At 39.9% G+C, this 22,106-nt stretch overlaps 1 protein-coding gene across 3 annotated transcripts; it reads right to left on the reverse strand.

Annotated features, from left to right (window-relative positions):
- Nucleotides 1-1,455: 1,455 nt before the first annotated feature.
- wt1b (WT1 transcription factor b) lies at nt 1,456-10,681 on the reverse strand. Of its 3 annotated transcripts, none has more exons than XM_074613488.1 (9): nt 9,789-10,681; nt 7,646-7,768; nt 6,185-6,284; nt 4,749-4,829; nt 3,898-4,003; nt 3,642-3,792; nt 3,392-3,481; nt 2,274-2,357; nt 1,456-2,134 (listed from the first exon to the last, which is right to left on the reverse strand). In XM_074613488.1, the coding sequence occupies exons 1-9, from the start codon at nt 10,204-10,206 to the stop codon at nt 2,013-2,015; spliced, it is 1,275 nt and encodes a 424-aa protein (XP_074469589.1). In that variant the 5' UTR covers nt 10,207-10,681; the 3' UTR covers nt 1,456-2,012. The 3 variants fall into 3 exon arrangements, with proteins under 3 accessions (XP_074469589.1, XP_074469580.1, XP_074469597.1); XM_074613479.1 differs by having other exon boundaries at nt 2,265-2,357; nt 9,789-10,669; XM_074613496.1 differs by lacking the exons at nt 4,749-4,829; nt 6,185-6,284; nt 7,646-7,768; nt 9,789-10,681 and having other exon boundaries at nt 2,265-2,357; nt 3,898-4,435.
- Between the last annotated feature and the right edge of the window lie 11,425 nt (nt 10,682-22,106).

A 22,106-nucleotide genomic window follows, 5' to 3' on the forward strand; every position in this document is an offset into this window, starting at 1 on the left:
CATGCATTCAGATCGATGGTAACGTCTGGCAGAATGGGACCGAGTGTAGACTTTAGCGGTGTTATCAGATACTTCCTCCCATCTACTGAAGGAATGTATATCAGGTAGATCAATGTAGGGTTGAGGTCTCTTTGAGTGTGTGCGATAATGATAGCGGTAATAATTGAGGATGTTTAAAGCATGGGTTCCTCATGCTCCACACTGTCTTGGCAGTCTCCAGTTAAGAGTGAACTGGAGTGAGTAAAATGTTCAACTCCGCTGTCCCTCTGATCTTCCTCCGCTCCCTGCAGAGAGAGAACAAAGAGAAGCGCTTCTTAATCAAAGTGCATTGGATTAAGAAGCAGAACATCACAGAGATACTACCTCGCAGCCATTAAGTGGATTGGAAAACAACCCGAATCACCACTTCAAATGAGCGGCCTGTGACCCTGAAACAGGAGAACGGCATTTTAATCTTTCTGTTAGTTTGGCAAATGTCAGGATTTGCGGTGGAAGTGAAAGCAGCGGTGCAGAAGCAGATGTGTACATACATGTATGTTTCTGAGTATGAGTGAATGCCTTCAGTGAATGTGGGTTTCCACGTGCGAACATGTGGCCAACAGCTAAATATACCATGTGCGTGTTTACATTGCTTTTCCAGGTACGCGACATCATTAGCCCACAGAGCCACGCAGCTGCTCTATTCTTCCCACATCGAGTCATATTTTATTAACACACCTGCTGTAGCTGAATCATCTCATCTCTTATAGACCTGACACACAACTCCATCCACATCATGTATATTTGATGGGCTCTGAACGTGCCTTCCTGTTTCTCACTTTCTTTGATTTTAACATATTTATTGTGGACACTCAGGGCAAACAGTGGACATGTACTATATGAAGACTGAAGTGTAAAAGTATATAAGCAGTATTATGAGTTCAGTCACACACTCCGGCACTCACAGCTCAAGTCCCATCAGCTGGACTGAGAGGGCTGATACTGCCATCATGTGGGTTAGCGATGTAAAATGCTGCTCTAAACTGGAGGCTGTTATTTACAATAGGGACTTAAGCACGCGTGTGTGTGTGTGTGTGTGTGTGTGTGTGTGTGTGTGTGTGTGTGTGCGTGCGTGTGCGCCTGTGCGTGTGTGTGTATGTGTGTGTGCGTGTGCGTGTTGAGGCCCAGTCTATGCAGAAGGGGCCAGTCAGTGAAGTACAGCCAGCTGACACGGAGGTATGTGTCTTTTCTAATGAGATTTATCGGGCTCCAGATGTTCCTAGTTATGAAGATGTGTGTCGGAGATTTAGGGGGGTGAGACCTGCACCCTGTCAGAGTCGCAGTGGGGTGCTGTTTTACTGTCTGTCACCCCCATCATCCCACCACCACCACCACCACTCATAGGTGGCCTCTTAACCTGACAACACCAACACCTCTTCTCTTTCTCTCTCTCACACACACACTCCTCGACAACAATGTGAATCAACATTTTATAAACTTAAAAAAAAACATAGAAAATACAAAAGGAATGCCTATAAAGGTAAGCAAATACACCACATATATACAAAGCAATTTGGAGAGTATATACTGTAAGAATATAAAGATGTTCACATTCCCCAATGCACAACTTAATGGACAAAAAAATCCATTTCCTAAAATCCAGTTTACATTGTCCAGCACATTTTCAAAGTGACATAATTTTAACAATAAAAAAAGAAGCCAGTGCAAGTGTACTAAAATATCCAAAATAATGTATCAACATTTTTCCTCATCTCACATGAAAAGCATCTTCTTCTTGGCTCAGGATTACTGTGGTATTGTTCCCTCTCAGTTTTTATGTGCTAGTTGAGGTGAAGATCTCGAGGATCATCAGAGTCTCTTGTCGTCGGCTGGCAGAGGGAGGCATCAGCTGTGCTCACCACCTCACAGAGTCTGGCAAGGCACCATAACCGCTGACCAGGCTCCAGCGTCTTCCTCCACTAGTTGGCACAACATATTGTCACCTTCCTCTTCGTCCTCCTCCTCTCTGCTGCTCAGATGGCAGGCTGCAGCTTGGTCAGGTTCCTCTGGTGCATGCTGTGGTGGCGCACCAGCTCGTCAGAGCGGGCAAACTTCTTCTGACAGTTGGACCAGCGGCAGGTAAAGGGCTTCTCACCTGACGAGGAGGGGACGAACAAGGAAAAAACAAGAGATATCATTGCTTTAGAGTGAATTCAATTCAAAGTCAGAGGCAAAAAATGTCACTGGGAGAAGAATGGGGAGGTAGAAAATAAAGGTATACGCACTTGTTTTACCTGTATGAGTCCGAGTGTGCGTCTTAAGATGATCTGACCGTGAAAACTTTCTCTGACACGTCTCACACTGAAAGGGCTTCACTCCTGCAGGTTGTTGTGGTGGCAGAGACAGAAATGAGAGGAGGGTGGGGGTGAGGGTCAAAAGGTTAGAAATTAGATCAATCATTGTGGAGGTGGAAACAAATTACAAATTAAAACAGTTCAGGGAGATTTTACTGTCTTTTTCTTTTTACACCTTTTTGTGTTTAAAAAACACTTTTTAAATTAAAATCATTTAGAATTCACACATAGATATAAATTTGACCTTTTATGCAGTATTGAAGCAGGCACCTTGTTCTGAAGCCCAGATTTATGGGAACAGCAACATATAGCATGTCAAGCTGTAATTTGAACTAGTTAGTATTACCGCTGTTTTATGACACTAAACACATAATTCCAACAACCCTCTCCCAAGATTTTGATCAGATATTCAAAAATAAAATCATTAAATTATTTCCATTATTTGAATTTGTCATATTTTATTCATTTAGTTAACTGTCTGTGTTGAAAGTCTTCTATGTCTGCCGTGGCCCTGATGTGCTCTGGGAGGAGCCACAGGCCCACCTGTGCTGTCTGGAGTCAACTAGACACAGGTGAGCTCAATCTGCCCTCAATCAGTGCTCTTATAACTAGGAGCAGGCATCATTACTCTGTTTTGCTCTGCCGCCAACCAGACCTGTGGTCCCTTGTGCTTGTCAAGTGTGTCTTGAGTTATCCTTTAAGGTTATCAGTTTGATAATGCCATGTGTTTGTTTAATGTGACTATTCCAGTGTTTAACTTCATGGCCTTCTCCAATACAATTCTCGTGGGAAAACACTAAATCCTTGAAGTATTTATTTATTTATTTATTGGGCTAAAAGTAGTCAAATTTAAACATACTGAGTATGAAAACACTTGAATCTGCCTATAAAATACCAACCTTGTGTTTTATTTATTTTTTATTTTGTGGAATGTAAACTCCCCCCATGTTTCTAAAACTTTCAAATTCCCAGAAAAAAAAAAAACCTGAGGTCATGACCTCCTCATTGGTAGTTACATCCCTGGAGAGAACTCATGCAGTAGTTTGACACCAATGTACCTGTGTGTCTGCGCTGGTGCCTCTTTAACTGGTCTGAGCGAGAGAATCTGCGGCCACAGTCTGTGAAGTCACACTGGTAAGGCTTCTCTCCTGCAAAATAAACCACCCATATCAACCACAGCAGCACAAATTCAAACCTGGGCATAAAAACACATTTCTCCCTTAAAATACACCACCACTGGATTATCTTTTTCAAACTTAACTTTAACAGTCTTGTATGAAAAAGTGGTATAAGATTAAATCCCCTCACCTGTGTGTTTGCGGCCGTGCATCTGCAGATGTGACAGTTTAAAGTATCTCTTGCTGCAGCCGGGATAAGCACACACAAATGGACGCTTTTCGTTGGCCTCTGATGATGACCTCGCAGCTGGTGGAGCAATACCAGCTACGCGTCGAACATCCTGTAATAAGAGGGAGAGGTCAGAGGGCTTTGTAATAGAGACGTTCACTATTTATTTACTGTATGTCTGTGTATGTAATGCATGTATGTGTGAGCTCTGACTGACCTGTAGTCCTCTGAAGACGCCGTGTGTGTGTATGTGGTACTGGGCACTGACGAGCATGGGTGGAGGCGGCACTATGGGCTCGCTGTCATAGCTGGGTGCATGGCCACTGAAGGGCAGGAGCAAAATTAAATACATTAATTAAAAACCTGAAAAGTTTGAGTGCAACACTGACAGTTTTAGCCACTAAACCACTAATTTGATAGATTTGTCAGGCAGTTAGATATAGTTGGTATAGAACAGGTACAGACATGTCAGATTGTGTTCATCCCGTCCAAATTAATAGTAAAATCAGGGTAAAACCACGAAGAGTTTCATATATTTGAGAAAAAATCCACAAAAGTCTTTCTCTGCTCCACTCTAAAAAAAAAGTGTCCTCAAAAAGTCCAAATTAAAACAACATAGAATGAAATGCATTCCAACTCTACCCTCTGTTTTTATTTATATATTTATTTCATTGTGTCTTATACCTATTCTTGATAATCAAGGGGTTATGGGCGGTAGGGCTGCCTTACTCTATTAGTTATTATTGTCATTGTTGTTATTTTTATATGATACTACATTGGTGTATGTTCTGTATCAGTTTGGAATATATTTGCCCAACATTGGGCATTTTTGCTGAACATTTTAATAAAAAGATTTAAGTAACTCAAAGCTAGTCTTAAAAACAAACAATAGAAGCACAAGACTGCACACAAACATATGTGAATAATCTCTTCTCCACTTCATGTTTTCCCTATAGGCAGTTGTCAAATCCTCCTCTTCCTCCTCCTCTGCACCGCCACAAACACTGGACAGAACTGAAGAATACAGCATGTTATTAAAAATAAATAAATAAATAAATAAGGGCTCACCTCTTAATGGAAGACGCAAGGTTGTTCATTTGGTTCCATGTTACACAATCCAGCTGAGACGCCATTTGGTACAGGTTATCACTGAGTGAGACATACAGCACAGTCATTAGCATTTTACATTTGTGGTAAACAACAACAACAACAACTAGGTTATTAGGTTTGTAGATTATTTGGTTTGTGAAATTTTAAGGCAACAAAATATGTTATACAAATCAAAAGGTTATGGAACAAGGTTAGCTCTAAGGTTATGAAAGATGAAGGGGTTCTTGTTTTATTTTTCTTTCTTTATTAATTAGTTAATTCTAGGGAAATCCTGAAATTAGAAAACACTGACAATATTTATGTTACTGCTCATTCTTCCTGTCATTTCTCTTCCCTTGTATGGATAAATGGAGACGTTTCATTCGGAGGGGAACTCCAAATTGCTCTCTTATTAACACATCCTGTCCACCCACCACTCTCCTCACTGGCTTCATTAAAAAACACGGGCTCTGAGCCATTCTTTACCTTGGCAGATCACACTACTGCACACACACATTTGACAGAAACACACACTCTTGGAGATGCGGTTGTGCACTCTGCGGGGGTGAGTGCCTCCGTGCCTAGTACACCACGGACCAGTGCATGACATCACTCTGTCCTCAGTATCATTAAAGTTTCGGGGGAATTCTGGACGGCATTCCTTGAGAAGTCCTTGAGGGAAGGATGGTGATGGCTCGCTAATCAGCTCTGAGCTATGTCCAACTGTGGAAAGACTCACTGATATCTGACATTATAGTCACGGTGTGTGTGTGTGTGTGTGTGTGTGTGAGAGCCAGTGCGTGTGCATGTCTCTGTTTGTTTGAGGGTTTCCAGTTCATGCCATAAGTTCTAACAAACAGCAAAGTCTTCCTTCCTCTTATCAACTTCTGTTCCAGTATTTGGGTTGAACATGTTCCTTTTCTCCAACAACATCGCAGGGCGGCATTCAAAGAATTTCATCCTAATTTACCCTTTTGAGATGTTTTGCATCAAAATGAAAACACATTCAGAGGTTAAAATGAGCAGATTCCCAGCCTCACAACCCCCACTCACTGAACTTGTCTCTTTTACTTTTCCCTTCATTTTTCCACAGGGTGGACTAAGACACATCAGCAGTAGATCACTCAGTGTTTGTTTTGGCCTGCTGAGCACCAGTGGGCAGCACTTGACCTCAGAACAAATTGGGATTCAGGATCCAGACAGTGCCGAGGCAGACGCAGGGCTTTACACAGGATCAGAGAGAGTTCACACTTCTAAAAATTACCAGCAAGTGAGCGGGCTGCATGTGGCGTTGGTGGAAAGAATCTGACATTAATAGATGAGCGAGGAGTCTGAAAGTGTTTGGGGAGAGTGCAATTGTACCTAGAGGTAGCAGGAGTCAAATAAAGCAACAATGCAGGGACAAATGATTGTACCTGTTGTAGTTTCTGAGCAGCAGAGCTTGGCTGCTCGGACAGGACTCTGAAGGATTGTGGCAACCAAACATGGGAGGAGGAGCCGGGTACTGCTGGTCAACTGAAAATACAAATACAAAAGTTACATTATTTCCTCCATAACTGTTTAATTGTTTTGTCTATAAAATGTTTTTCCCAAGGAGCTGACATATTTGAATGGCTTGTTTTGTCCAACCTACACTCCAAAACACAAAGTACTCATTTAATCATCACAGAAGACAAAGGAGACGGGCAAAGCTTCACATTTTTGGTTTAAAAAATTACAATTAATCAACCAATAAAATGGTTTATGATACATTTTCTAGCGATTGGTTAATAATCTTTGGTCAGACTAATAGACTTATGGCATATGAAATGTATTTCTCCCCATCAGCTTAATTGTATGACGAATTTGTACATGGTAAAGTTTATCGGCCTATTTTATCTTTAGTTTGGGATTTATCCTATAATTTATATTACTGTCAATGTGTACTTTCTTTTTTATTATTTATTGTATTTTTATTTATTTTCCTTTTCTTTTTCAAATTTAATTTAACTTTGTTTTTTGTGCTTTGGTGGAAAAATACCAAAATATGGAGGGACAATCATTTACATTTGTGCTATATTTGTATGTTTCTGTACACCTGTTGTTACTCCCAATAAATTATTGCGGGAAAAAATTATCCAGAAGAATGATCCTGTATAAAAATGTTTGTATTTGACTGTATATATTTCAATATATGTATATTTATCAGAGTTCAAAGCTCTGATAAAAAAAACTGTGTAACTGAAGAGTGAAATTGCTATTCCTAAACTGGATTTTGTGTTATGTGTATCTGTTGTGTCTTGTCTGTTTGTAACATGCTCTATTTTTAATTCTCCCTCTGTTTTTGACATGCTTTATTTTATAATTTTTGTAATATTGTAATGGTGCGCTATCTTGACCAGGTGTCCTTAAAGAAAGACATTTTAATCTAAAGGGACTCTGGTTAAATAGAAAATAAAATATGTAAGTATACGTTTAAAATGAACATAAAGACATATGCACACTTTGTTCATGCATGTCTGCACAGCTTTTCTTTTCAAAGAGCGAGCAGGTCAATCAGAAACAGTGGTTCTTTTCAGGCTCATATAGTATATTGGTCCCCAGACAGTTTTTGACATTCCAGCAGAGTCGCATAAAGCTGTTTCCTCAAGTTATCATTTCCAGAGTCATTAACCATACGTGTGCTTAAAGAGCGAGAGGGAGGCTGTGTTTATGTATGCCTGCCTATATGAATGTGTGTGCAGACAGAGACGGAAAGAGATGAAGGAAAAATGGATAATAGCGTTTCTGTTGTGATATGAAAAATGATGGGTTACTTATATAACCTTGCTGTGACATGACAGTCTTCCAGTCTGCGAGTCAATTTAGTGAGAATGTGTCAGGACGCAGACGGTTACCTATGTTGTTTGGTGGTGACAGAGTGTCCTCGTGTTTGAAGGACAGGCTGGAGAGCTGAGGGGTGTGGTGAGACGGAGTGTGACCATAACTGGGGTTGCTGTCAAGACCCACTGCTCCATAACCTAAAGAGAGAAAACAACAAGAGGAGCAATGGAAAGTTAAAATGATCTGGTCCAGTCATTAGATTACCATCTTGCAAATGAAGTTCGCAAAGTCTCCAGTATCTGGTCAGTTATCTGTGGTAGTAGCTCTTAGTCCCTGGCAGGGTTACCACAGAGAGACATTCATCAAACTACTAAATCCTCTTTCCTTGTAACATATTCTTTTTCCCCCGCCCCATCCATCTTTGGCCTTGTGGTTGCAATATTTATGGCAGGTGGAAAAAGAAATTTGGCAAACACACCACAGACGGACTGAGATGAGCTACTGTAGAATATGCCCAGTCGAAAGTTGAGAAGTAATGAATTGCCTGTATGCTAAATCAATTGATTAATTACAACTAAGACTGCAAAAGACGGTACTGTTATGCCTCTTTTTGCAATTATTTGTGTGTCATAGATAGAAAGTTAAAGAAGAACGTTGCATTTGAGGAAGCTATGTGAAAATGATCATACATGCAAAGTGTGTGCAACATTTATTTGAACACGCAGCGTAGACAGGCTGCTACATCCTGAGTCAGGCCCGAGAGGGATGTTGAAAGCTTTCTGAGAAAAATGACTCACAAACTGTTACTTAAATCCCTGCAGCCTGCAGAGCACTACGCTGAGTATTTAATCACTTCATCAAAAATTACATTCCACTGAGTAAACAAGACTCACAGCATATTGACTGTGAAAGTCACATCAGCAGACACATACAGCTTTAAACCTGACCTCTGAGTAGTGAGCCCCAATAGACACAATCGCTGTTTACAGTAAAAGTAGAGACAGGAAACAGAAACGAAGTTTGATTCCAGATAAATAACTTTTAACCTCTGATCTGTTTGGTGCAGATCTACTGAGAATTAAAAAAATTCAGGAAGTATTGTTCAGAGTAAATCAAGTATATTATTCACAGTTAATCCCTTCAGGATTTTTCCATTTTATGCTTAGTTTATGTTTTGGGGATTGTTCTAGAGAAATAAAGGTCTTAACACAAGAAGTTTTTTTTATTATTATTTTTTATTTTATGGCAGAGGAATTTGTTTAACCAGCAAAATAATTATGACTTTTTTTTTCTTTTTTTTCAAGAAAACACAGTCAGTAAGGGTAAAGTAAAGTATCCATGTAATATGAAATAACACTTGTCTATGCCAATAAAATCAAAACTCTACAATGCAACACTTCATCATTTATTTACAATCAGCTGATGAGCGCATTCAGTATCTTGTCCTCCTGTCCTTGGCTCATTTAAATTCACTGGATGAGTTACAGCTTGTATGACTAATGCAACATTCACTGTGGCAGCTCAACAGATTATATATATATTTATTCATATATGCTTTTTAAAAAAAAAAAAAAATCATCTTGATTGGTATGTACGCGATACTGGATTGCCATGGGTTGCTTTGTCCCAGTGCTAATGATATTTTTATATTATTGCTGCTGTTAGACAAGCTCAACTATTACCTTAAAACTGTCACAAATTTGTTGTTAGTTGTAGACAATGATGTGCATGATATTCAAAACTGCAAAGGAGTGCGGCTTCAGCAACATAAAATACTTGAAAGTACCTGAACTTTAGAAGGATGCATTAGAGTTACCATTTGAAAGTTTATGACTATGAGTATTGCATTTGACAAATGGGAAAAAAATAAGTAATGCAGTTATAAAACCTGCATGGTGAAACCTTATACTGATGCCTTAACAGTTGTTGTGACTCTACTGGTGACTGAAAATCAAACATTCATTTCCGTTGAAAAGAGCCAGTGTAAAGAAACTGTTATCGATTCCTGACATGGGACAGAACGACCCAGTACAGCACATAACATCCTGCTCAGACACAACACTGACAACTCCTAAACATGGAGTTACATCATGAACACACGCAGCAGGAAATGTAGAAACACACAATCGAATCTGGATTGTGTTGATTAGATGTGAAAACAACAGTTTCAAACATTTAGCTGATGAGAGAAGACAGACCGGTAATGATCATGCTTACCCTGGTTCCTGGGTGCAGGAGGACTGTCCATACAGCCGGGCAGGTAGGTTCCATTGGGAAACATCCTTGGTTGACTTGGAGCTGGCTCTCCGAAGGCCCCAACTCGACAACCCGAGCCTGTGAACTGGCCCGAGAAGTGCACCGTGAAGGCCCCGAGTCCACAGTGAGGGTCCTCTATTGGCTCAGTGGTCCCCCAGCCTGGTTCTTGCTTGATGAGGGAGTGGTGGGAGGGCAGGGAGCTGTAGGGAGAGCCGGGGTGGAGGTCCAGCAGCTGGGTCCACTGGCCACCACCGACAGACATCCCACAGCCACCACTACCAGCGCCTGGTAAGGATGGCACAGGAGGCACTGGAGGTAAGAGGGTCAGATCTCGTACGTCTGACCCCATCGACATGGCTCCACACGGTTCAGTCAGCATTGGTGAAGGCGGGTCAAGACAGTCCAAAGAAGGAGCGATGGTAAGTCCAGTAGAAGACACAGCTGGGAGGTTAAAAAGGTCACACAATAATAAAGTGTAAAGTTTAACTACCTAAAAACAGCTACCTGAAGAAGCAATACACAAACTCTTCTGCAGAAACAAACAACACACTATAGGAGCCATCTTTCCTGCCACAAGTCATGAACCGAAGAGTGGATATAAATTACTTAGTGGCCAAATGTGCACGCCGAATCTCCAGTTCCCTGGGTATCTGTGGAGTGGGAGTCTGCTAGGGTAACAGTCTCTATAATGTCTGACTTTCCTTACTCTCCTGAAGGCTCAAATAGTGCATAACTCACTGAACAGGGGGGAGGAGCGAGGGAGGCTGAGGAGAAGATGACTCCCTCGCCTTGCCCCCGGACAGCACAGACTACACTTCTGAGTAGATTCTGACTAACTGCACATTTGCATGAGCGGGTGTTGCTCTTCACTCTTTGTTCAAGTTCAAGTGTTGCTCATATTGAATGTTTGTGTTAGCGCGTATGAATAAGTGCGTGCAAGGAGGAGATAGGTGTCGTTAATTCCTCTGAAGGACTGTGCTGATGGACTTAAAGCATGAAACAGCTACATGAGTATTAGTTAGTAAGTAAAAGAGCATGTTTTAAAGGAGGTTGCGTTCAACAATGGGATTCACGGTTGAGTGCTAGACCCAAAGTCCAATAAGCATAAATATGTGATAGGGGTAGCACATCCCAGATTTCAAAATCAAGGAGGATAAAATACTTCACTTGTTTAATTGGCTCACATCACATCATCAAATGTGAGCCAATAAAACAAGTGAAATGCTAGTATTGATGTGCTACCCCATCACATTTTTATAAGTAAAAGAGAAATTGGTAAAAGTTCACATGATGTCCATGTCCATGTTTGCGCACATTAAAACTTAAATTTATTGTTTTTATGGCTCAGTTATAAAAATTTAAATATTACATTTTTAATGTGCGTCAGAACATCCTGCATATCTGTAAAATTACACATATTTAAAGCTAACAAAATATATTTTTTAAAAAGTAATTTCAAAAACAGCTAGTCTGAAATGTTTTATTATTGACCCCTCTCAGACATTCATCATCATTTCTGATTCTTCTGACTCATCTGTTTTTATGAAACATACCGCACTTTCAAAATAAGTTACCAAATGGATGAGGCAACTATACAAACGAAAGAGACGAGACAAGCGTCAGAGTCAGTTTTCACTAATGTGTTAATTCTGGTGTACGTGTTTAAATATCCAAAGTTTGGGGAGAGTTTTTTTATTCAATATATCAGATGCAATGACATGTTTAAAAAAAAATGTAATGAGTCACATAATGAGTATACAGATTGATTAATTAATCGTTGCTCAAAATGTAAAAATGGGGGGTGCCGCTGTAGCTCACCTGGTAGAGCGAGCGCCCCATGTACCAAGGCTGAGTCCTTACTGCAGCGGCCCGGCGTTCAAATCTGACCTGTGACCCTTTGCTGCATGTCATCCCCTCTCTCTCACCTCCCCCTTTCATTACTATATCTGTCACTATTAATAAAAGGCATAAAAAAAGCTAAAAAAAAAAAATTATCTATAAAATGTAAAAATGGTAAAACTTGCAGAAAAGGTACTCTGAATTTTCCCATTTTGGGACTGTTTTGCTAAAAGCAACTTGCATAAACTGTTCGGCCTTGGAGCAAAGCCACATCACACAAAAGGATAATTATTTATTAGTCGAGGAGCGGGGGAGTGTGTGTGTCTGTGCGTGTGCGTGTGTGTGTGTGTGTGTGTCTGTGCGTGTGTGAGCGCGCTTAAGAGATAGAGGTTTTGACTCGAGCTTAACTCAATGTGGAACTACACAGGAATGCAGTAAGTTGGAATATGCTATAAATTTAAGACAGCTGCTGCAGATCTTTTAACATTATAATATTTGTCAGTGGGGTTCCTCCTTTCCTTGAAAGCTTGAAACGGTGACAAAGTTGCTTTTTAAAAATATACTGTGCTACAGTACATTCAGTAACCTATAGTTGACCTGTGATGAGACGACAGGACTCCTGAAACTCATTTCACTGTTAGTGTTACTGTAAAAGCCAATATAATACGATTTAAAAAGTGATTACATATTGGATTAATGCAGATTATGATATGATAGACAATAACATCATATTGGAGATCTTGAAATACTGAACAGTTGGACATGTTCATCATGTTTATCAGGTTATATATAATCAATCTGCATTTGCTGGACATTACTTATTGAAAATCAGCAAGAAACATCTTTTATGACGGAAAAAGCAAAAGTAAGCCTCAAACTGTCTGTCAATCCAAACTACTTTCTTTACCCCTGGCCTAACGACCCATTGGACACCTTTACCCTTTGGACCACAACATGATGGATAATGATAAATTAGCCACGAGTTAATTAGTTTTACAAAGTGACTTCATTCGATATCATACCTGTTTTCGGGATGGCATTAAAAATCCACTTTAAATTTGAGATAGAAGACCAGAGACGATGCTGTGAGATGAATAGTGTCAGCCGGTTCCTGTCAACACCATCTGGAATATTAGTCTAGGATTCCAGTGAAAGTCGCTGACCCCTAATTCAACTTAAAAATAAGTGGTGGTTGGGGGGAAGGTACACTAGAAATTTGCAAAGAGAAGAAAAAAAGTATACAAAAGAAGAGAGAGAAGTCTAAAGTCACTGTGAGAGTGATGAAATCAGTCCGCAAACTGCTGAGGTGGCGTTACATGTTGCACAATGTTACTGAATGCTCTCTTGGTGACTGTCCTGTTTGAAGTTCGGTGGATGGAGTCCGTACGGCAGACCTACAGATGCTGCAGTTGTGAAGTGTATTGATTATTGGATATTGAACATTCAGGATGTTGGTGCAAAATCAGTAGTCTATTAGTCTATTAATATGCTCAATAGCATATAGCACTCTGGCTGCACTTTTTGCATTTCCCTTGCACTATTGCACACTTGCACGTTTGCGTATTTGCACGATTGTATATGTGTACTTGGGTACAAATTTCCATTCCCTGCACTAGCTCTGTATTTTATTTTGTTGATGTGTCATTGATGTTGTCTTTTTGTATTCTGTTTTTATGTGAACCCTGGCTGCAAAACAAATTTCCCCTCATGGGACAATAAAGATAACCTAACCTAACCTAATATTCTTGACCAGCAGCGACAGCAGCTTGACATTAGGCCAAAGACATACCCCACACAACACATGGGCCTAAAAGAAGAGGCATACTGGCAGCTTAACTACAATAAAACACCATCTATTCCCCAGATTTTGACAATCTTACAGTCCGAGCATATCTGATTACAAGGGTCATAACCTTCCAAATGCTCCTAAAAGCTAAACACAGATTCATCTGGGTGGTGGAGAAGATAAAGTGCTCTCTGACTTACTCTATTCTGGGAAATAAACGAGTGCAAAGGCAGACCCATATATCCCTGAGGAACACATTCAGAGGATGTCCACGTAGCTGACTTCAAAATAGCAGCAAAGAAAATTAATTTCTCCCAAAACAATTTGGAAAAACCTCCTGTGGTCCACCCACTACAAACAAACACACTAAAGTAATGTGCTGCATGTACAAAAGGTTGTGGCACAATTAAAAGTATCTCTATAGAGAATGAAAGAAAATGCAGTGCCTGTGAGCCAAGGCAAATGCTGGCCGTGCCTTCCCCAGCGGAGTCTTCAGCAGGGATTCATCAAAGGTGACGGGGGCCGGGAGAAAACAACCCTTTCAGCCCCTATGACGGATGGCAGTCCCCAAATACACCCATTCTAGAGATCAATCTGTGGTTTACTCAGGGTTTAAAACAACATCACTGAGCACAGGAAGGGAAATGGTCAATACTGCCTCTGACCCTTAACAAGAAATAAAACAAGACGCAAACTTTCTACAGCGTGATGAGTAAAAGGGAATATGAGAAGGGTTTGTTTCAGCCAGAGAGGCGGATGATAAACTACGCAGATATGTGACCTGGCAGAGCACGTGAAAAAGAAATTTTCATTTTAATAAATATCTGTACTCATGCTACTGCATCTGAAGTTAGACAGTTTGTCAAGCTGCTTCTTTTTAAATCAAGAGCACTGGTGATTTACGTTTTTAAATATTAATAATCTGTATTAAACTGGCTGTGATGTGATGCAGGAGAGGACTGCCAAAGAGCAGCAGGTGCTATTTTGATATGCTGATAGTGGCATAAAAGAAAAGGCCCAGTCCTTCACTTGTCCGTGTGGGCATGGAAACAAACTGATAACAAAGCTAACAGCATTGTGTTGTAATGTTTCATCATTTCCCTCCTATCTGCCTGTGGCCTTTAGGAAATGGTTACTATTAAAAACAAAAGTCAGGCAGAACAATTATTCCTCTGTCTTCCCTCACTACTTTCTCAGAGCGATATTTGGACGTTTGTGACAACCAGGCTTCTGCTCTTTGAGATAACAACATGTGAACACACTGGCCATCATCACTCATTACTTTAAGGATATACAGTACATTTGGAAACATTCCTTTTCCTAAAATGAATTTCTCTTGAAGAAAATGTCGGCTTTAAACAACTAGCATATTGTTCCTCTTCCCTATGACCCACATGAAAAACAACAATTGTCAGTTTTTAATTCTCTCCCTTATCGTCTTCAAAGTGTTGCATATCAGACTGGAGATAAGAAACGGAGAAGAAGGATCTGGGGGAGAGCGGGCATTTCTATGGTTCATGTGTCAGACACAACACTGGTCCAGTGATTTTTCACACACCCCGTTCTCTAGTTGATGTTGATGATCACCTTTGCCCTCAGATCCCCCCTTCTCCTGCCTATTCATTTACATACAAAGCTGGATGCTCCTGATGATCAAATGCAGGAGGAAATACTTTAAACATAGGAATATAAAGACTCAGGTTAAACTAAAGAACTACTGCATACTTAAAGGAAAAGGCTGGCGAGATCCGAAATCTTTGATATTGTCAATAAATCCCATCCCAATTTTTTTTAAAAAGGTAAATAATTTGCTTAAACAGCTGGGCACTGTAGCTTTTAGCAAATATTACTCAAATAGAAGTAAACAGTGTATTTGTCTGGGACTATTTTCAGCTGCAGATTAAGACACATTTGGTTACATTAAGTATCTAATCATGTTGACTGAGGAGAATTGTTGAACATTTCACATTTTGTGTTTCCATCAATACTTCTGTTAGCTATTCTGTTACATGGATATTTGTCTATTAGTGATTACTTTTTTAAAAATAAGGGCGATGTTGACCATTTCCAAATCGAAGATAAACATGATAATAGTTTATCTTTTGAAAATCTGCACAAAGCTGCATAGATTACATTATAAAGCAATGATTCCACTCATGGACTAAGCTGTGAATTCAATAGTGGACAGTTTAGCCTATATATCAATATAATTCTATACAATTTATTAACGAAACACATTGCACATGTCAGTGATGTTGAAAGTGTGTTGTTATATTTTGCTGAACCACCTATGTCTCATCCCAGCAGGTGTGTGTGTATCAGGATCAAGGCCAGCCGTTATCAGTCCTTTACAGTAAACCACAGCCTCTTTCGTGCTGTCACACCCTAGCAGCTGTGGCCGGGGCGTAAGCAGTCATCAGAAAACATCTCACATATCTCTCTAGCGGTTACTGTCTGTTGTCATACCCGTGAGCCTCATTCTGAGACTAGATGAGCAAAGGTTTACGGGATGACTGAGATATGTACACAACGATGGGAAAATATAAAAAAAAAATTACCACAATGAGCAAAGAATGTGACGATAGGGAAATACCGCTTTGCTGCAACTTTCTCAATCCCAGGAAGACATGTATGTTTAGCTTTTGTATTGAAATGCTTTGTTTAAAATAATTTACTTAAAGGCTAGTTATCATTTAAAAATTATTATTTTCAAACACATCTTTTGGGAGAAAGAAATCTATCTTTTTCATTACGGAGAAAGTTTTAACGGTTGCCTGTTCTCTGTCTTCAGCATCATATTTATCAGCACTAATGAAACAGTCTAAATAGTATCTCAAAGACAGGGTCACCCAGTTTAACATGCCTCTAATTAGTATTTGAGATCTGGCATGTGTGGCTTCAAGCCAAATATTGAGCAATTGAAACCAACTTGATTCTTTGTTTGACTGTGCCTTTTAAAGTCGTATTGCTCCTCCTATAGCCTGTGAGTGTGTGTAATATAAACACACTCTGATGACAAGAGACCACTCCATCATTAACGGAGCCCCAGTTCCTCTGCAGTGACTCGATCCCTCCAGACAAGAACGTCAGAATTCCTGGAAGACTGTAGCTTTTTTTTTTTTAGGTTGAAACAGAGCACACACATTCCACATAGGGGGGGATTAACGACCTCAGATAGCTCAACAACACAAATGCAAACCCGCTCTGATTGATTGCTGCGGTCTTTGGTGTGATATGAAGCTGGTCATTAAGTGATATGGCACGATAACAGCAGCAGTTCATGTATACCAACCTTCTTCTTCTGGTGATGTGTGAGATTTCACTACAGACGGCTCATACAGTCAGTAACATCAGATAAAAGAACAATACAATTATAATTGAATACAGAAAAACTCACTGGAGCACGTTTGGTTTAAAGAGTTATTTAGGGATGCAACTATGGAAACTTTTTAATTAGCCTATCCATTAATCTCCCAATTATTTTCTTGATTCATTAATTCATCAGTTGGTGAGGGAGTTCCAGGGGGTATCAAGGAAAATGGGGAATATTATCACTATTTAATTCATTATAGATATGAGTCCGAAGTGAGTAAGAGTCATGAGAGTGACTATTCTGATCATAGACCTCCTTTCTCCATGATTTTCTCCTCAACCGTCATTGACAACTATAGAGTTCTGGTCTTAATCATATCTAACAACCAAAATCTTATCAAATGGGAGTCCATGATCTAATGATCTAAGAAGGTTGAGAACCACATGATGTCAGAAAGTAGTGAAAAATGCCCATTTTGTCCACCCAGCAGAATATATTTAATTCATTATCACACATGACAAGGAAAAGCAGCAAATCCTCAAAAAAAATTTCAATTGTTCAAAATTTTGCAATGATTTTGCTCATTTTCTCAACAATTAATTGATTATTAAAATAGTTGCTAATCATTTTTCTGTTGCTTGACTAATCGATTAATCGACGAATTGTTTCTGCTGCAGGTTTATTCTTTTGGTAGTGAAAAATATAGAGGAAAGAGGGGAAAATGGCAATGGGACAATGGTACAGTAAGTGCATAGCAGAGAGCGGATACTGTTCTCAGCATGACTTCGCTAGTATCAATTATTGGCTCAAATCTAAATGTATATGAAAAGTGAGATGAGATAATGTAGCACAAGTAATTAACAGAGCCCTGTACTGTGAAATAACTTTTTCAACTGTTGGATGATAACCATGCATATTAAAATATCAAAGCTGAATTAAAAACCAAAGAGTATGTAATAGATTTATAATGTCTCTCTGCAGTTGTGGATAATAAAAGTCCATCAGAAAGGCCTCGTGGGGCGCCTGGGTTAGCTCAGTTGGTAGAGCGGGCGTCCATGTATCAAGGCTTGGTCCTGACCGCGGCGGCCGGGGTTCGAATCCGGCCTGGGGCCCTTTCCGCATCCACTCTCTCTCTCCCCCCTTTCAAGACTCTATCCACTGTCCTCAATAAAAATGGAAAAATGCCCCCAAAAAAATAACTTTAAAAAAAAAAAGAAAGGCCTCGTGGGATTTTGCACGCTTTGGACCATTGTGGATCCCCTCTGTTTAAAACCGTAGCTTTGTTTGTTTATTTGTTTCTGGTATTTGTGTGTACTTGTGTGGGGAGGGTGGGTCAGCTTATAAGTAATTAACAAGCAATTCGCTCCACCTAGGGAAGCAGGGAAGTTACTCATGCGATGCACCCTGACAAGGTCACCGCCTGATAGATGAGCCTGAGCAAGGGGGTTTTTCAGAGATTGTGAAGGCAGGCAGAACTGTGGGAACCAGACAATTAGTGGGTGGAAAGGTAGGCCGCCATGTTGGATGATGACCATGAGACGGGCTTACATGGACACTCACCGCTTGGCTGGCTGACAGGGAGAAAGCAGACACCTGGGCTCGACTAGCTCTTAACACACAGTCATTTATCTTTGAGGAGGCTGAGCGGGCAATTTGCCAGCAGTTTAGGAAGAGCATGTGCTATTTCCAATCAAACAGACATGGATGAGGTCAGTATAGACATATTAGTCAGATAAATATTTCAGACCCACACATAAACATGAATATCTGTAGTAGCCTTTTGTCTTATTATACTTATATATTTCCTAGATCTCATTATAACAAATATATAGGTGGTATCATGCACCAACACACTGAACACTATATAAAACTGGGGGAAAAAAGTTTGGAAACTTGTGTTTGGTCGATTATTTCTCTGTTGTTACAATGCTAATTGGCATTGTATTTTACATCGTTGGAAAGCCTGTTTATTTACCTTCACAATGATGTCCTGCAACGAATCCTGGTTGAGGAATGGAACGCCATCTCACAGCAACGTGTGACCAGGTTGGTGACCAGCATGAGGAGGAGGTGCCAGGCTGTTGTGGCTGCGTATGGATCTTCCACCGCTACTGAGGCTCCTGACGGTGTATTAAATGAATAAAGTGTAAAATAGCCAATATGTCTCGTTTGTTCCTTGTTACTGATAGAGAGTTCAATCATCCAATCCACCAAACAACTCAAAACAAGAGTCAACACCAACAGGAGAATACACTGTTTACCTCTGACGGAGCATTTTGGCAAATTTTTCTTGGGCGCTACCCACATTATCAGCTGTGCTGCTCATCCCACAAATGCATGATCCTTACAAGTTGGACATCATTATGAAGGTAAATAAACAGGCTTTCAAACGATGTAAAATACAATGCCAATTGACATTGTAACAACAGAGAAATAATCGACCAAACACAAGTTTTCGAATTTTTTTCCCCCAGTTTATGTACCTTTAAACAAAGAGTTAAAACCCAGTGCATTAAAATGTCACCATAAGAAACCAAAGAAAACACTTTGTTACAAATGAGTTACAACATTTACACATGAAAACAAAATGTTCAGTATTTTGCAGAGTCAGATAAGACTCTGTCACAACAAAGAAGACTTGTAAGAGAATTGAGATTTAACATGTAACTTAACTTTTTCCTGCAAAGGTAAGATGATAGGAATTATCTTTAGCAATATCTGTAATGGTTTCACAACCTCCAGGGAACTCATGACTTCAAGAAGCACACTGCCTGACGAAAGCAAAATGACGGGCACTCTTCCACTGAATTCTGTACACATACACCGACAAACACCCCGTTACACATCAGCGCAAGCTACTGAAAACATGGGCGATGTCTGCTGTTAGATTACGTACGTCTTGTGAGGACTACATAGCCAGGTTGGATTTAGAATGATATAAAACAGACTAAATCCTAGTTTGTACCAGGTACAGTCTCCTTGGAGTTAAAAGGTTTATCCATGCTATGTTCAGGACATTTTGCCATGAATATTATAAAGGCTATCAAGCATCATAACAAACTGTGGCATTTTAAAGACCTTTTAAAGAAGACAAAAACAATGTCTCACATGCACCTGGAGCTTCAAAGCCTGCAAAACTCTTATTCTGGACTTGAAATACACCAGGCACTTGACAACAGCTGTTAATCAGATAATGAAAGCCTCACAGTTACACAAGCACACTTGTGGAGAAGCGGCTATAAATTCTTTGCCATGACAGCGTACGAGGGCAGGGAGAGAGTGAGGGTGGGATTTGGTACCAGGCACTTGCCTTCCCAACTGAATGACGCATCATACCAGCACTATGGTGAAACACACATCAGCCATTTCCCTTTTCAACACACTATTTTAAGGTATCCTGCAGAACGCAATAGGCCCCTTACTGTAACCGCTAGGAGAAGTATGTGACAAGCAGACTTTCAAGGAATTATGACATGGCATGATGTGTCTCCTATGAATCCCCTAAATGCGCATATTTTTTGAGTCAGATGAAGTGTGAGCTGCAATGCGGCCTTGAAATGGAAAACAGTGTCTTCACCCTGGGACACGGCCTGCTCAAGACCTAAGATGTTAGTAACCTGACTGCATAGTTTCAGGGTGAACTCCTGCTCCACTTACCCTCTTCACCTCACTCACCTCAATCACCAAGTGACCTGCCATTGTAACAATACGCAGGATCCCACTTGGCACAGAGGCTCATCAAGCGCACCCATAGGTCAGCGGGTGTATGGTGGAAGAGTGTTGCCCTTTGACACTGACGGTGTGTCCGGGTTGGAAAGCTCTGGGCCAGGCCTGCCATGGTGGTCCACACAGATGGACTGCAGCTCAATCAGATAACCTCTCCTGGGGATCAGTTTCACCTCTCTGTATCTGTAACTCTCATCCAAGACATCCAGGGTTAATCTCCCAGAGTGGAGATTTAATATCTGGATAAGAAAGGATGAAATATTAGGATATGGTGGGGAAAGTCTGGGTGACTAATAAAATTTAAGAGGTTGTCTGACCTCTGAAGAAAGAGGTTGCACAAGCTGAACCCAGCCAACATGGTTATGTAGGCCCCACATGGGTTATGCTAGGGGTACCTGGATACCAAGTGGGTATGGGCCCAAAATAGGAATTTTATCTGGGGCCCACTTGGGTCAACTAATGCGGGTTCTAGGTGGGTCACTAATGGGATATTAGAGATGGGTTTTGGTTTATGTTGCCCAGATTGGGCCCATATTACACCCAGTGTACTCCTGCAGGAAACCCACAAGGGTAATTGGCATGGGGCCAACATAGAAATTGTGGACAAACCCACTTACAACCCATATTTAAGCCCATGTAGTCCCCATGTAGTACCCACATATAACTTAAAGCTGGGACTAAGATGGGTCTTGGGTATGCTGCCCAGTTGGGGCCCACATAACACCCATTGTAATCCTGCATGGAATCAATGTGGGCAATTGACATTGGGCCATTATGGAACCCGCGGACAATCCCATATAGGGCCCATTTTTCAGCCCATTTACTACCCACATGGGCCCCACAAGCTGTGCAGCACTGACAGGGATTTTTTTCCAACCAATTTGGAAAGATAATTCATTAAAGTCCAATAATTCATGTGCATAATACATATTTTAGGACACATACTTTTATATTAGAGAGGGAAATAATGCTATGCAGAAACAGTGTGGTCATGATATCCCTTCAGCAGCAGTTCTTCTTCTTCTTTAAGGTTTATTGGCGGTTGGCAAACAACGATTTGGTGCATTACCGCTACCAACTGGTATGGAGTGTGGATCATTCTGGCTAATAATTACTATACCCCAAAAATAAATAAATAATAATAATAATAATATTTTTAATAATAATAATTATAATTATAATTATAATTATAATTGATAATAACAATAAATAAAAAAATAAAATAAAAGAGGAGTGGATCATTCTGGCTAATAATTACTATATCCCCCCCAAAAAATAATAATATATATATATATATATATACATAAAAACAAAACAAAATTTAAAATAATAATAATAATAATAATTATTATTATTATTAGTATTATAATTATAATTATAATTAATAATCATTAATTATAATGATAATTAATAATAAAGAAAAAGAAAAAGAAAAAGAAAAAGAAAAAGAAAAAGAAAAAGAAAAAGAAAAAGAAAAAGAAAAAGAAAAAGAAAAGAAAACGAAAACAAACAACCCCATATTTTTCCAATCATATGAATTGGTCTAAGATCCTGAAATAATGTTCTATAACACTCATTTAGTGATTCAGCTTTATGTTACTGTCTCTTTAAGAGC

Source organism: Sebastes fasciatus, chromosome 2 (genome assembly GCF_043250625.1).
Source record: "Sebastes fasciatus isolate fSebFas1 chromosome 2, fSebFas1.pri, whole genome shotgun sequence".
Classification (NCBI taxonomy): domain Eukaryota; kingdom Metazoa; phylum Chordata; class Actinopteri; order Perciformes; family Sebastidae; genus Sebastes; species Sebastes fasciatus.

Excerpts from the sequence above, each read along its gene's own strand:
- wt1b (XM_074613479.1), bottom strand. The coding sequence starts at position 10,206 with ATGCTGACTGAACCGTGTGGAGCCATGTCGATGGGGTCAGACGTACGA. Across the intron at positions 7,769-9,788 it reads TCCTGCACCCAGGAACCAGG|GTTATGGAGCAGTGGGTCTT; the intron begins GTAAGCATGATC and ends TTCTCTCTTTAG. Across the intron at positions 2,135-2,264 it reads GACTCATACAGGTAAAACAA|GTGAGAAGCCCTTTACCTGC; the intron begins GTGCGTATACCT and ends CCTCCTCGTCAG.